General features: G+C 40.0%; 2 protein-coding genes across 6 annotated transcripts; one reads left to right on the top strand and one right to left on the bottom strand.

Annotated features, from left to right (window-relative positions):
- The first annotated feature begins 912 nt into the window (after positions 1-912).
- PRR29 (proline rich 29) lies at positions 913-5,206 on the top strand. Of its 5 annotated transcripts, none has more exons than XM_031965883.1 (6): positions 919-1,382; positions 1,948-2,020; positions 2,191-2,291; positions 3,762-3,841; positions 4,152-4,222; positions 4,553-5,206. In XM_031965883.1, exons 1-6 carry the CDS (start codon positions 1,314-1,316, stop codon positions 4,582-4,584), a joined length of 426 nt encoding a protein of 141 aa, XP_031821743.1. In that variant the 5' UTR covers positions 919-1,313; the 3' UTR covers positions 4,585-5,206. The 5 variants fall into 5 exon arrangements, with proteins under 5 accessions (XP_031821740.1, XP_031821743.1, XP_031821742.1 ...); XM_031965881.1 differs by having other exon boundaries at positions 931-1,382; positions 3,762-3,967; XM_003768455.4 differs by having other exon boundaries at positions 945-1,382; positions 3,762-3,964.
- Positions 5,207-6,166: 960 nt separating this feature from the next.
- On the bottom strand, positions 6,167-14,552 carry ICAM2 (intercellular adhesion molecule 2). Its single transcript, XM_012548487.2, has 4 exons — positions 14,344-14,552; positions 8,008-8,277; positions 7,200-7,520; positions 6,167-6,445 (listed from the first exon to the last, which is right to left on the bottom strand). Exons 1-4 carry the CDS (start codon positions 14,399-14,401, stop codon positions 6,276-6,278), a joined length of 819 nt encoding a protein of 272 aa, XP_012403941.1. The 5' UTR covers positions 14,402-14,552; the 3' UTR covers positions 6,167-6,275.
- Positions 14,553-15,008: the final 456 nt, after the last annotated feature.

The raw sequence follows: 15,008 nt of genomic DNA, 5'->3' as shown, positions 1-15,008 counted from the left end.
AAGAATTGTACAAGTGAAATAGTGTAAAAGATATTAAGATATATGTCAGGGAAAAGAGTGGGCTAATTATGTGGTGAGAGGGAGGGCTGATCAATGGACATTAGTATCAATGAAGCTCAGAAGATCCAGAAAAAGTCCCCAGCATATTTGGAAGATTTATTGGAACATATGGAAAAGATGATGAGAATGATTGGGGTTTCGATCTATATCACCGGAGGGAGTACTTACAGCAATTAATACCATAGATCCATTAACTATTAATGTTGGATGGAGAGTGGATGATGAGAGTAAAAGGAACAGATAGGAGTAAAACATGATAGTTGTTTCAATAAAATTGGGTGCATGGGAGAATAGTGCTGCCAATTAACAAAAAAATTTAAGTCCGTAGGAAGGGCAAGGAAGAAAAACCAGTTTAGTTCATGCTGAGTTTGGGGAACAGGTGAGACTTCTAGGTGAAGATGTTCGTGGAAACACAGACCTGAGGCTCCACGGAGGAAGTGGAATTGAAAAGAATTCATTCTTAATTCTTGCTCTTAAATCCGCTGACATGAAACTGAAGTTTGCTTTGACCAGGATGGGAGCTTCCCAGGAATAAAGGACCAAAGTGTAGAATGGGATATGACGCTCAAGAAAGCAGGACCTTGAAAGCAAGACCGTTGGATTGCAGAAAGGGGTTCAGAGAGAGGCGGACATTGGTCCGTAATCCATATCCCATGGAGTTTCTCTGAGATCTTCTGCCTCTTTGTATACCCAGGGGCTTTGCACATTGCCTGACATGCAGTAGGCGCTTAACAAATGTTTTTTAACAGACGGAAATTTCCGGATCTTCCGCAACCACTTACGAGCTCTTCCGGAAACACCACTCCTCCCCTATGCCCCGCCCCCACCCCATTGGTCCCCTCCTCCTTATTCGTTTCTTTCATTGGCCTGTTTCCTCCCTTCCATCTTTCCCTCCCTTCATCCCTCTCCTTCCCCATTCTTCTTGATAACTGATCATATATAGTTCTCTTCTGCCCTCCCCCGGAGCTTTACCTTTTTCTTCATTATTGGAAAAACTATTGCCTCACCCCTCCCTTCCATTGATTGGTTTCCCCCCCCCCGCCCATCCTAATCCCTCATTGCTCCACCTTCCATTTTCTTAGCGTTCCACCCTTTCCCTCTTTTGATTGGTCCCCTCCTCTCCATGAGTTTCGCCTCTCCCCTTTATCGGCCTGCCTGGGCTCCTGGTTAGATCCCGCCCTTTAGGTCCCCTAGACTTTCGGTTGTGTAAGACTACGTCGTCATAGTAACTGCTGCCTCTTAGAGTTCTCGCCATGGCGGGGAGAGATGGCTGGAGTTCTAATGGCGCTGGTGCTCAAGTCGCTCAACTCCAGCGCTCAGCGGTGAGAAAGGGGTCTGGGGTGGATGTGAATCACAGGTGAGGAAGGGAAGCGAAAGTGGGGAAAGGTGAAGAAAAGAACATGGCCCCCAAGAAGGGGGAGGGAGCGGAGAAAAAAAAAAAAACTGGACCAGATTTTAGGGAGAGAACTTGGGACATAGAGGAAAGGGGATAGAGGCTGGACTTGTGATTTCAATGATAGAGAGCCCTCCTCTTCCCCCTCCCCCCCCCCCCCCCCCCCCCCCGGGTTTCGAAGTCTCTCTGAAACTCGTAGTCCCAGAGAGCTGCCTAAGTGACTTGTCCAGGATGACATAGCTATCATGAATCAGACTTCAGGGCTTTATGTCATGCTGCCTAATGGAGAGACAAGGCAGAAATAAGTTCGAGAGGGCGGAGAATGTGGCTTTTATCAGCATGGAAAGAATGATCGATCTCACACACAGCCAAGGATGTTAAGTACTTATTCTTGTTCTCACACTGGGAAAGAAAGTGACATAGGAGTACAAGTATTACAGGTCTCATCCCCATCTTAGCCTAGCCTGGTCTGAACTTGTGTCCCAATCCTTCAGCCTTCAGTAACTATCCTGCAGTCTCTCCCACGGGTCTGGGAACCTCCTCATCAGCCAGGACACATAAAGGAAGGTGAGGTTTTCAGATCTTGCTCTGTTCTCCCATTTTTCAGCAGCTCCTTCTGCTCTCCTAATCAGCTCCTTGTCTTTAGTTACTAACTTAATCTGCCCAAGGAAGGCTGTCAGGACCTCACTGGAGTTAGAATTATTGGTCACCCCCTTCTAATTAATTTCCTTAATTAGACTTACTGTCACTGATGATGCTACAGAACATTCAAATGCACCAGCTGCTCATGAATCGCCTGACAATGAGTGCCCTTGATTCCAAGCTCCTGACTTCCCAGGTTTGTTGACCCTGCCAGGATATGGTGCACCCTTATGTGTTTTTGCATCAAGGATCCTTGTGATAGAACTGTGTGGAGTGATAATATAGGGTGTCACCCCCAACTTACACTATCATGCCTCCAGAATACCTAGTCACTCAGCAGTATCTAGGGCAATAGTCTCCAGAGTAGGTGCTGGAGTCTTCTAGGTTCTAGTATTTCCCAATGACATTATGGTAGGACCTCAAGGGCTATATGATCAACTAATCAGGGATTGGTAATATGAATAACCAGTATTTGCCTTACTTGTCTCTAACATAACCACATCTACCCTTATCTTCCAACACTTACATATGCTATCTCTCCATTAACTATTCCTAGACTATCTCTTATAAACCAAGTAAAAAGCAAACCTCTCCAAGTGCAGTAATAGCTATCCCTCCCTATCTGGAGCAACTTGCCCTTCCCCATCAGATCACCTCAGAAACTATAGCAGGTGCCTCTTGGAGGATGGGTTCTGTTCCCCAAATCAGTGGATGGGATAGAATGAATTTCCCAGGATGAGCAAGCATAGATGTGTTGGACAGGTCAAAGATTTCATTACATTTTCTTTAACCTTAAATTCAACTTTCTTCCACACTAACTTTATTGCTTTTAAAGACACTACCATTCTTCTAGTCACTCAGGTTCAGAACCATAATGTCATCCTTAATTCCTCACTCTCCCTACACATATCTAAGCAATTCTTATCTCTACAACATCTCTCAAATCCAGCTCCTTTTCTTCACTCACAGAACCACCATCCTAGTTCATCAGTTCTTCATCAGGTACTTGTCAATTCTCACCTATATGATTCCAACAGCTTCCTAATGGGTCTCTATGGCTCAAGCTTCTTTTCTCCAATACATCCTCCACACAGTCTCCATAGAGATTTTCTTAAAGTAAGGATCTGATCATACCAGTCCCTTATCAATAAACTCTAGTGGTTCCCTATTGACTAGAGTATCAAATAATGTTTCATCTTTATTTCATTCTTTTGGGGGTAAAGTGTATTATGTACATAATTAGTATGTAAAATTTATACATAATGAATATATACACATTGGGGATACATACTTGAAACATTTTTACTGAAAGGAGTGAGCAATCAAATCATTAGTCTAGGGATTCAGACCATTCCTTGACTATTCTCCCCTGAAAAAGGGAGAGAAAAGAGGGAAAGGGGAAAAGAGTGCTAAGTATTCTCTACTCACTAGGTTTGTTCTTTATTTTCCTCTGTTGCTGGAGGAGGTTGCATTGGTTTAGATAGAATTTCACTAGAGAATATGATTTGGGTAGAAGTAGGGTCTAAACAAAAGGAACTGGACTGGAGGCTAATGGTTGGACATTTAGGGTCTTGGAGAGGAAAAGAGGAATCGGAAAGAAAAGGGAATGGAAAAGGAGATCTTTGCTTGCTAGAAGTTTTATTGAACATTTTCCCTCTCTCCTTAGGTCAACATGTTGAACCTGCAGGATGAAAAAGGAGAGGAAGAAGAGGAGATACTAGTGTTTCACCACCATTACCTGCCTTGGTCAGCCCCAGCCCCAGTCCCCCTGCTTCCCTATCTGGTGCCAAACCCACATCAATCATGGTTCCCGGATGTCTCCGAGATTAGGAATCTCCCTCGAGACTCACAGATCATCCCATCTGCCAGGTTGTAGTACATATGATTGAAGTTTGAGGGAAAGAGAGATGGATGGTTCTGTAAGAGGAAAGTGATAAAAAAGGTTCTTTGCTAAAGACTGGGGTTTGGAAAGGTCTCTTGGGAGTACAGATTGTGAGGCTAAACATGAGAGACATCCTCCCTGACCATTCTTTATCTTTTCTCTCACTTGATCCAGGAGAAGAGTGCCCCCACCCCCACCTCCCAGTGCCACAGGGACAGTGGGTGCTGATGTACCACCTGCCTCAGGTAGGGCTCTACCCCAACTCATTTTTCAACCCTATCGATGTGGCAAGATTGAAAAGAATCAGGACTGGGACCAAGGCCTGACTTTAAGCTTTAGGGGATGTATTTGTAGTCCATCAGACACACACTTCCTGCCCTCAATGTGGTGTCTATTGCTTTGGTAAGATGGACTGCAAGCTGAAAGGTAATTTTATTCCATTCTATTCATATGTTCCCCTCGTCACTCTTACTAGATGGTTGTCCATGCAGATCTTCTTCTCTACCCATGATCCAGCTGTAAATTTTTCTGACCCTTTTCTTTTTCCCTTACCAAGATGGTTACTTTCTCCTTAGACTACTATGACGTGGCAGAGGGACAATTGTGACACTACCCTCGGTGGACTGGCTTCTCTGGCTACTTGGTAGGAGAGTCACATGTTCTACAACCTATCATCTTGGGCAGCTACAGATGAGGCAGTTTGTGGGACCAAGAGCCTTATCCTCCTCTGCTTTTTCTCTGATGCCATGCCTCCTGTTTGTTTTTGTAATGTTCTCTGCAAGCCTTAAACTTCCCAATTTCAAAGTCTCATCCAAAGTACTTAATGCTTTTCCATATGGAACCTCCCTACTGGAGGAGGGTCAGTGCTAAGATTCAATGTTTTAGGGAGTTAAGGTGGAAATAAAGACCCTGGGAACAGATATCTGTGTCCCCTCTTCTCCCCCCTATATTTCTCTCTCTATCATATTACAGCTCCCATCTTCTCTCCACTTCTCCAACCTTATATATCTCCTGTGCAGTGTTAACTTCCATTTCTCATCCCAGATAGACTGGTTAGTTTGACCACTGCCCTTCCCTATGCAGTTCTCCTTTTCCACTCTAGGAGTTAGAGGTGGGAAGGATTGTTGAGATTATCTAGTCTAATCCTTGCATTTTTCAGAAGAAACTAAGGTTCAGAAGGGAGATCTGGCTTGTCCAAGGCTACACAGGAAATAAATAGATCACCTGAACCAAGGTCTTCTGACTATAAATTGAATAATTTTCGTTTCTCTGTCTCATATTGTCTCCAACTTTGGGAGAATATTGTGGAAAGGAGTGGGACTGATTTAGCATGGGATATGGAACGGGAGGGGAGACTTGTTAAAATATTGACTCATATTGACCAGGTCTCAAGAGCAACTTTGGAAAAGAGCAGCATGGGTCACAGAAGGCCAGGGAAGAGGCATTAAAAGATTTAGGAGTGAGAATGATAGAAATCTTGGAATGTTACCCTCTCCTCCCCATCCTTCATCCTAATTTTCAAGGCCCATCTCAGGAAATCAGGGGGTAAGATCAAATCCCAGAGGGAATTGCTGCAACCAGCCCTTGTGGCAGCAAGATTTCTGCTGAGAACATCTCTCTGACCCCTGATGAAGAAAGATGGGGCAGGGGAGGAAATTAAGGTTAACAAAGTGGGGTCATCCACAAATACAGTGGTGCTGGCTCACCTGTCACCTGTCACGGGGCATCTTCATCTTGACTTTTGCTGATGTCAGACTCTTCCCTCTGCCTTCCTTTATTCCATTAGCCTCAAAAGAGTCAACAAGGACAATGTGGCTTGAAGAAGGTTAGTGGTCCTGAGGGTGCAGTTGTGGAGGGGGGAAATTAAGGAGGTGGGGGGATGCTAGGAAAGTCAGGTTTGGGCAGCTAAGGAGAAGATAATTAAATCCAACAAGTGTTTCTTTGTCCTGTGCATAGATTTGGATCTCTAAAGAAAACAATTAAGCCAAGGTAAAAGCAGGAGTTTGGATTAAGGCCAACAGAATGTCTTTTCCCAAGGCCTTTCTGGGAAAGAAGAACAATTCCCATCTCTCTTTTCTCTCTTTCTCTCTTTCTCTTTCTCTCTCTCTCTCTCTCTCTCTCTCTCTCTCTCTCTCTCTCTCTCTCTCTCACACACACACACACACACACACACACACACACACACACACTTTTGTTTCTCAGCATTCACTAATTTCTAATTTATGTAGATGTTATAGATGACCTATATGACAAAGGCATCCCCAACCCTCTGGTCCTTGTCATCATTCTGGATCATGATCATCTGATTCTGTAGTTTCTCCAGGCAGCAAGTACCCCGTATCCTCCTGTTCGCTGTTGACGCCAGTGTTGCCCATAAGCAAAACACAGGCAGACTGAGATCACAAAAACCAGCAGCAGCAGAATTGTAATGATGATAATGATGAGCATCTGATTGTTCCAGGAGGGTTCTGGAAAGGGAAAGGGGCAGTGTGAGAGCACCATCCCCTCCCAGTTCAGCTTGGGCTGAGCAGAGCTGTGGGTCCTAGAGGGTGCTGATTTCCTAGGACACCTAAGATTGGCTCACAGTGAATTTTGCTCAATTGGTGAATGAAGCTTTAGCACTTTGTTTTAGGTACCAGCAAGCATCTGCAAGCTTGATGCTTAATGCAAGCAAGCATTAGGTACAAAGTGCTATGAAAAGATAGAGAAAAGAATCTCGACTGATGTAGTTTGTAGTCTGAAAATCATTCTAGTCCTGAGCATCATATCAAAGGGTCAGCCTTGCAGATTCTCACCAGAGGAGCCTGAAGCCTGCATGGTGAAGTTGGTTTAGGCTGCATTTACTGCTCCTAGAGTGGAAGCAGCTTGGTTCTTAGCTTCCCAAAGACAGGTGGAACAGACTTCCCTGATTGGGGATCTAAGGCTCTCACCTCCAGCTGCTCACAGTCTTTGGTCTCTAAGTGTCTAGGACAAAGAGGGTGCTGAGCTAGAGATCATGGGACTTGTATGGGCAAAGGGGGAGTGGGAAGGATGTTGAAAAAAATGAGAATCCTGTGAACAGGATTGAGAGAATCACAGGGGATTAACTCCCAGCACCATCAAAGAGCAGCTTACTGGCAAAAGCTTAGAACAGGGTTTAGGGTGCTTCTTCTAAGGCTCCAAAGAAGAAAGAAGGAAAAACAGACCCAGAACCAGTTTCCCCCACGGCCTTGCCTGACGCACCAAATATCTCAAGCATCTTGGGCTCTGAACTGGCAGAGAATAACTGCTCGCTATGTGGCCTGAGATCCAGTTCCGCATGGCAAGAGAAGTTACTCCTACTATCTTCCCTTCTAGCAGTGACGTTGAAAGTGAGCCAGGCATCCTGCAAAGCCTTAGACTCGGTCACAAAGGTCTGGCGGTGTAGTTTTTCCGTGCCCTGGAGCAGAGTGACAGTGAGGTTCTCCAGCGGGACCACATTAGGCACATGGCATGTCAAGGTGAAATTCTCACCCACAATCACCCAAGCAGGCTGTAGGCTCAATGTCACCTGCAATGGTGGCCCTTAGGGAACAAAAAAAAGTAAAAGCCTTATGAGTGAGAGACCCAGACAAAGGACTGCCAGCCTCCAAGAGGCATGTGGGAGTCCCCATCAGTACCACTCTCTCTTCACCAGCTTGTATGAAATGGGTAGCTCTTGGCTTCCCGTGTATGAAAAGAGTTGGACTATTGGTTCATTCAGTGGCATAAACAAGCAAAAAACTATTCAAGGTGAAGAGTTTTATTGTTTAGTTTCACTGTCTTAGAAATGATCTGAGTCTTGAAGTCTCAAATGGATTGCCTCTATTTGGACAGTTACACATTTAGACAAGCTTTAGAAATAACCAACTGAAAAGATCCAGTTTAAATTCTCTTATCTTTTCCCACCCCAAACCAACTACCCACATTTAATATTTACTTGTACAGATTGTATTTGTCAACAGGGAATATGGAAAGGGAAGCCAACCCAGTGGGCTGAGACTATGGAAGGGGCCAAATCTTGTCCACTCACGGTATACGATGATGTTGACAGATTTCTTCTTTTGGGTATTCGAGCATATGAAGTAACAAAAAATGTTGGTATTCTGGGAGATATTTGATAAATGAAACACCTTCCAGTGAGCCTCTTCTTGCTGCATGGTCGTATTTATGTTACGGGTCTCAATGCCTCCTTTAGTAGGGTACGTACAATTGGTGCTACAGTTGATCCACAGGGCCTTGCCAGCCTCAACCACAGGCCACTCTGGCCACACACTCACCTCAAATAGTTCCTCTCCTGCTACTGCAAGAATTGAAAAAGAGAAATTCGACAATATATAGTTTACTTAAGACCTGGAGTCACACAGAGTTAAAATGATGAGCTCTGGTAGAATTTATCATACTAAAGATAAACTGAAAAAATCAGGAGTAGCCTTCATGAACTCAGACAAAGCCACAATAAAAAGACGACATTGTAGAGACAGGGCATCTAAGTACTTAAAAAAAAAGTTGAACTAGCGAAATAGACATCAAAACTATGACCTTAATATATCCCCTTCAGAACTAGACAATTCTAAATAGATAAATATGAAAAAGGGAAGAAACCATAAAGATAATGACCTTTTGAAAAATTAAAAATCATTGATTCCTGACAACTATTGAATAGGATAAGAAAGGCATATAGCTATTAACTGTGTTACACTTTTAAGAATATGCAAGCTTCATAAACACAGAAAAGCAGAAATATTAGATACCTTTATTGACCAGTTGCAATAAAATAATTAGTAAAGAGTCTTTGAAAAAAAGAGTCAAACCCAAATGGAAATTAATCCTAAAGAATTGGTAGATCAAACAACAAATTAGAAATAATGGATAACTTGTCAAAGAAAATGACAAGACACAATACTAAATTTGTTGGAAAGTAGTCAAAGCAGGTCTGAGGGAAAAAATATCTTTTAAGATTTTATCAATAAAAGAGAATAAAAGAATGAGAACTGCAATTAATAAAAATAGCAACAAAACAAAACTGGTGAAAATAGAAAGTTTGAAAATTAGAAAATAGCAAGAATTACTGAAATGATAAAATTAGGAATTGGTTTCTTGAAAAAAACTTAGAAAATTGATGAGGTCTTAATTTAGTTTTTTTAAGGGAAAAGAACTAATTTACTAACAAGTGAAAAAAGAATTCACAAAAGAAAAAAGATTTTAGTGTGCCAACAAAAATGATAAATGAAATGGAAGTGTATTTATACAAATACATAATATTCAAACTAATGGTACAAGAAATAATTTAATGTCAATATCCAAAAAAAGAAACATTGAATGAGCCATAGATGAATTAAGAAAAAACCTCAAAAGTATATGCTATCATTAAAAGAATAATTGTTTTTGATAAATGACCAATATAAAAGATATCCCACCAACCTCTTTTTATGATACACAGTTTAGATAATCAAACCAGGTAGAGACAAATCAGAATGGGGATAGGAACTATAGACCAATGTTTCTAAATATCGATGAAAAAAAGTATTACCAGAGAGATTATATGTTTTAAATACTATGACTACTTTGAATTTATACCAGAAATACAAGTTAAGTTTAATATTAGGGAAATCATAATGAGCTATATTAATAATAAAAAACCATGCACTTATATTAATGAAGAAAAAAAATTGACAAAATACAATATGCATTTCTGCTTTAAGTACTGTTATGAAGTGAGGCAGCTAGTTGCACCACTCTGAACTCAGGAAATTCTGAGTTCAAATTTGGCCTCAGACACATCAAGTAGACCTTTCTTTAATACAATAAATACAAGTAGACCTTTCCTTAATACAATAAATATTTAAAACTGCATCACATATAATTAGAAAATGTTATAGTCCTTTCTAATAAAACCAGGCATAAAATAAGGATATATCACTATTACAATTCGATAAAATTGTAGAAATCTCTTCTATGGCACTGAAACAAGAAAAAAAAATCTGAAAAAATGGACATAGGAAAACCAAAATTATTGTTTTGGATAGAGGAGATGATGGGCTACTTAGAGTACCCTGAGGATTCATTTAAATGTAATTGCAACAATAACTTCAATAAAGTAGCAATATATAAAGTATACCCATAAAAATGTCTTTTTGCATATTATCAAAATACAGGAGGAAGAGCTAGAAAGAGAAATTTCATTCAAAATAACTATAGGAAAAAAATATAATGCTATATACCATGATACACTCAAAATTATCTAAATACAACTACAAAATCATCTTTAGAGAAATACAGATTAAAAATTTATTGAATATTGAATATATTAATTGTTCACAGTTGGATTATGCCAGCATAATTAAAGTGACTTACCTAAATTAATTATTCAGTGCCAGGTCAAATGACCAAAAGATTAAATATATTTTTTCTAAAAAATTTCTTAGGAGGAAAGATTCACTACTTGACAAAAACTATTGGGAAAAATGGAAAACAATCTGGCAGAAATTAAGTTCAGACTAGCATTTCAAAACACATAACTCTAAATGCACTTATGATTTAAAAAGATAAAAGTTGGAGGAGCAGGGAAGGATATAAAAGTTCTCAACTAAAAGGAATATTAAATGATTATCAATTTTTATTAAATAAAACTGAAAAACATTTACATAAAATTCTGTTAGAATTAATAGTGAAACAATGAACTTAAAAAAATCTAGTTTCTATGATAAAAATCAGTGATCTTCATTGTACAATGGCAACAAGATTATACGATGATCAATGCTGATGGATGTGGCTCTTTTCAACAATGAGATGATGGATGATCTTGTGATGAAGAGAACCATCTATACCCAGAGAGAGGACTATGGGAACTAAGGGTGGATACAACATAGCATTTTCACTCTTTCTGTTGTTGGTTGCTTACATTTTGTTTTCTTTCTCATTTTTGTTTTCTTTTTTATCTATTTTTCTTGTGCAGCAAGATAATTGTATAAATATGTATAAAATAAATAATAAATACATACATTGGACTTAACATATATTTTAACATGTTTAACATATGTTGGATTACTTGCCATTTTGGGGGGGGGATGGGAACACAGGGTTCTGTAAAGATCAATGTTGAAAAATTATCCATACATATGTTTTGAAAATAAAAAACTTTAATAAAGAAATCAGTGATATTTTAAAGGTAGGCTCTTTGGCCTCAAGAACATTGTTGAGTAAAGTTAGCTGTTCTGCTCTTAGTTCAGAAGATCACATAGTCTTGCACTCACTATTACATAGCATTATGACTCCTTTGTCTAGATTGAGACAATATTTCCCTCTCTTCTCTCCTTTCCTTTCCTCTTCTCTTGAGAGCCTCCACCTATTTAAGCAGAGGCCATGTAATATCTCTATTGGACACTACCATTTTCTAGAGATAGATTGAGGTAGTATAGTGAATAGAGTGCTTTGAGCTTAGTACAGTACCTGGCACTTAACAAAAACTTGTTGACTTCTTGTCTACCTTGTGTTTCAAAACCACATAGGAATCTCCTTATAGGAAATAGTATCACCACCCTCTCCCCATCTAAGATGGTAGTGGATACTGTGCCTTCTCTCATCTCCAGCACATCTATTTGTATACACATTTGATCAAACTACCAATTTGCCCTGATCTATATGGTGGTCTAGTAGGAAAGGACCATAAGATCCTACTCATGTAATCCAAAAGTCATTCTCTAGTTGTACCTAAAGTAGGCTGGTCATCCAAAATAGTGGATTGTAAAGAGAGGGCATACAGTCTAACCTATATATTTTTTAAAATCACTCATAAGAGAATTGTAGCAGGGATTCAACTTTGTGAACAGATGTATGAACTGCTCCCCATTAAAACTATCAAAAAACAATTCTCTCTAGGACTTAATTTTCTAACTTCACAATGTGCAAGCTTAGTGGTAAGAATGCTGAGCCTGAAATTAGGAAGATTCATCCCTGAATTCAAATCTGGTCTTAGACACTGTGTCTCCCTGGGCAAGTCATTCCACCGTGTTTGCCTCTGCTTCTTCATCTATAAAATGAGTTGGAGAATGAAATAGCAAACCATTCCAAAATCTTTGCCAAGAAAACCCCAAATGGAGTCACAAAGAGTTGGACACAACTGAACAACAAAACTTTACAATAGCAAATCTTCTCTAAGTTCTTCCAGTCAATTGAACTCTGAAACTGACAAAAACTCTAAGCTGTCCTCATTAGTTCACCCTTCGGAGCCATTTTTTTAATGTTCTAATCTTGCTATTTAAATTTTTTCCTGCAACTACCCACCTTCTCATTCAATCATAAAGGAAGTTATTCCCATCGAGGTAATGTCCCCAGAGAGAGTAATGTTCCAGTTAACCAAGCCTCCTTGTCATTCCCACTACTATCCTTTTCCTTTAAATTCTTAGTTTTGGCATGGTTTAATACATTCTCCAAAGAAATCTCTGAGTCAGAGAACATATTTCCATCTGTAAGCCTGTCAGTTTCCCTAAGCATTGCCTTTTCCACTTAAGTAATTCCTCTGCTTTCAAGACATAGTTTTTAAGAATCAAAAACTCATTCATTTCTAACTCTGCCTAATACACACACACACAAAAAAAAATCCCCCAAACAAACCATTTATCTTCATTTTCTAAAAAATGTCAATAGTCCAGTTTTTCCAAAGCAAACAAGAACCAAGGAATATTTGATTTTGCCACATTTTTACTTTCCCTATCAAACTCCATAAGTATAAACACTTATTAAATCTACAAGGTAAAGGGGAGCTTTCTTTTTATCTCATTGAGATGGATCCCTATATATCCCAGACAGTGTTCTGGTTACAGAACCTATAGTCTTATATTTGTCTCTCTAATCACCCAAGATTCCCTTTCTTCCACAATATCCTTCTTCTTCAACAATTTTAACCACAAAGATATTGCAAAATAATCCCTGTTGACTCCACCAAATATTCTGAATCAGACTTTACTCAAGCTGTTGAATAATTCAACTCAGGTTTAGAATGTAGTGAGGAACTCATGTACCCAAAATAAAATAAAAATAACTTTAGTGGTACAAAGGGTAAGAAGGTTCCTAAGGATAATTTCTAAGAATAAAAAAGATATTTAATTCAAATTAAAAAGGCTAGACCCTTCAGCTTTCCTGTTCAACTCTGCAAGTCACAGGGCAGGAAGGCAGGCATTCCCACTGGACAATAGGAAATCCAGTTAAACCTCCAAACTATTAGACGGTTATCTTTGCTTTACATGGAAAAGAATCCATAAGGGCTCCCTGCCCCTTTAAAGTCCAGCACAGCCTCCATAAAACAGGTGGCTGCTCTTACCACAGAGTAAAGAGTCTAAGATGACTCTGAGGTTACGAACCTTCATGACTGGGAAACTACTCACTTTGTGCTTAGCTATATTTTTCTTGATCTATGCTTTTAGCATGCTCTCTTAATCCCTCTCAGGGCCAGGATTTCCTCACAGCTGCTGAGATCCCCTGGCCTATGAGGAGGACAGCAGCTATTTTACCTTACTAGGAACTTCTCTCCCATTCCCTATTGTCCTCTCTTTCTCTTCCCAAGAAGGAATAGGTTTTAGTACTATTCTGACTGTAGTACAAGGAAGGAAATTTATTCCTATTACTTGGGAGTTGTCTAGGTCAGAGAAAATCGTGAATATAAGGATAGAGATGGCAGCTGCTCTTTGGTAGAAATCTGGCAGATTGTGAATTCCTGGGAAAGAGACCCAAGACTCAACATGGAGCTAAGTCTCATTACGGCATCTTCTAGAGCTTTCCCAGATTCTCCAGCCTCATGTTGTCTATTCATGACATGATGTCATAATGTGTGGACCACACTTAACAAAACAGCAATGGAGGGAGGGATGAAAAAACATTAAATGCTTATTAGGTGCCAGACGTTGTACCAAGTGTTTTACAAATATCTCATTCTATCTTACACAGAATTAGAATCATTGAAAGCTGGATTTCTTGTTCCCACAAAAAAAAAAAAAAAAAAAAAAAAAGTCAAAAGCCCCTCAAGGATCAGGCTAGGATGGGCCTTTTACTCAAGAAGCAGGAAGTTAATGGAATTGAGGGCTAGGACATACTTTGCCCAGGGGTATTCTTCCAGCCTTCTCAATACATTTCTATTCAGATAGGCAATTATTGCTTTGAACTCCATTAATCCCAAGAATATTAAAAGCTCCATGATCTAGTAAAAGACAGATATCTCCCTCCAAGGCCTAGAAGAGCTAAGCAAAATGTTACTATCCAGCCTTGCTAGTCCCTCCCTCAGACAGCTGCTTTCTTTCTTTCTTTCTTTCTTTCTTTTTTTAACCAGTACTTACAGATGTGTCCAATAGAAATTTTCCACCATTTTCCTCACCTGAAGAGGAGAGCAGGGTGAAGAAAGCCATCAGAACCCAGGTACTGAAAAGCAACATTTTTCATACAGACTAGTGGAGGGATAGCGGAGAGCCTGACAGGAATAAGAAAGAGAAACAAGTTTGGAAAGATCTTGTTTGGATGCTTGGTTAGGAGGCGTCCCAGGCAGTCAAGAATACCCAGCATGCTCTAGACACCGATGACATAATTTCCTACAATTGTCTAAGCATTTCTAGGGAATCCACACATATTACCTCACTCTTCTACCTACAAGAAACCAAAGGAAGCAGAGCGACAACTGATAAGCCTACTTTGGTAGAAAAAAACGTTATAAAGCCTACTTCCTGATCATGAAGTAGGGAGGGGATGCAAAGAAAGGAAAAAACGCCCAGAAATTTAAGGTTTCCAATCACTTGAAAGCTACTAGGGAATTGGAGGTTGATATATCACTTGAAATCGGGAGTTTTTAGCAACAATAGGGCTAGCTAAAACCAACTGGGTGTCTGAGGTATGACCAGCACCAAAATAGGAAACTCCAAGTATTGGGAACCACCAGGATGTCTAAGGAGTGATGGATGAACTGGCCCATGTCAAAACTTCCATGACATGATCAATAGTGGAAAAAACCTGTGAGTGGCCCTTGCATTTCCAATCTGGGTGAGACAG

The sequence above is a fragment of the Sarcophilus harrisii genome, chromosome 4 (genome assembly GCF_902635505.1).
Source record: "Sarcophilus harrisii chromosome 4, mSarHar1.11, whole genome shotgun sequence".
NCBI lineage: Eukaryota > Metazoa > Chordata > Mammalia > Dasyuromorphia > Dasyuridae > Sarcophilus > Sarcophilus harrisii.
This window is presented reverse-complemented; position numbering and strand designations above follow the sequence as displayed.

Coding starts and splice junctions, on each gene's coding strand:
- PRR29 (XM_031965880.1), top strand. CDS start 1,314: ATGGCGGGGAGAGATGGCTGGAGTTCTAATGGCGCTGGTGCTCAAGTC. Junction 2,021..2,190: donor GCCAGGACACATAAAGGAAG/GTGAGGTTTTCA, acceptor TTCCTTAATTAG/ACTTACTGTCACTGATGATG. Junction 2,292..3,761: donor CCAAGCTCCTGACTTCCCAG/GTTTGTTGACCC, acceptor CTCTCTCCTTAG/GTCAACATGTTGAACCTGCA.
- ICAM2 (XM_012548487.2), bottom strand. CDS start 14,401: ATGTTGCTTTTCAGTACCTGGGTTCTGATGGCTTTCTTCACCCTGCTC. Junction 8,278..14,343: donor CACCCTGCTCTCCTCTTCAG/GTGAGGAAAATG, acceptor CAATTCTTGCAG/TAGCAGGAGAGGAACTATTT. Junction 6,446..7,199: donor CAAGATGCTTGAGATATTTG/GTGCGTCAGGCA, acceptor TTCCCTTTCCAG/AACCCTCCTGGAACAATCAG.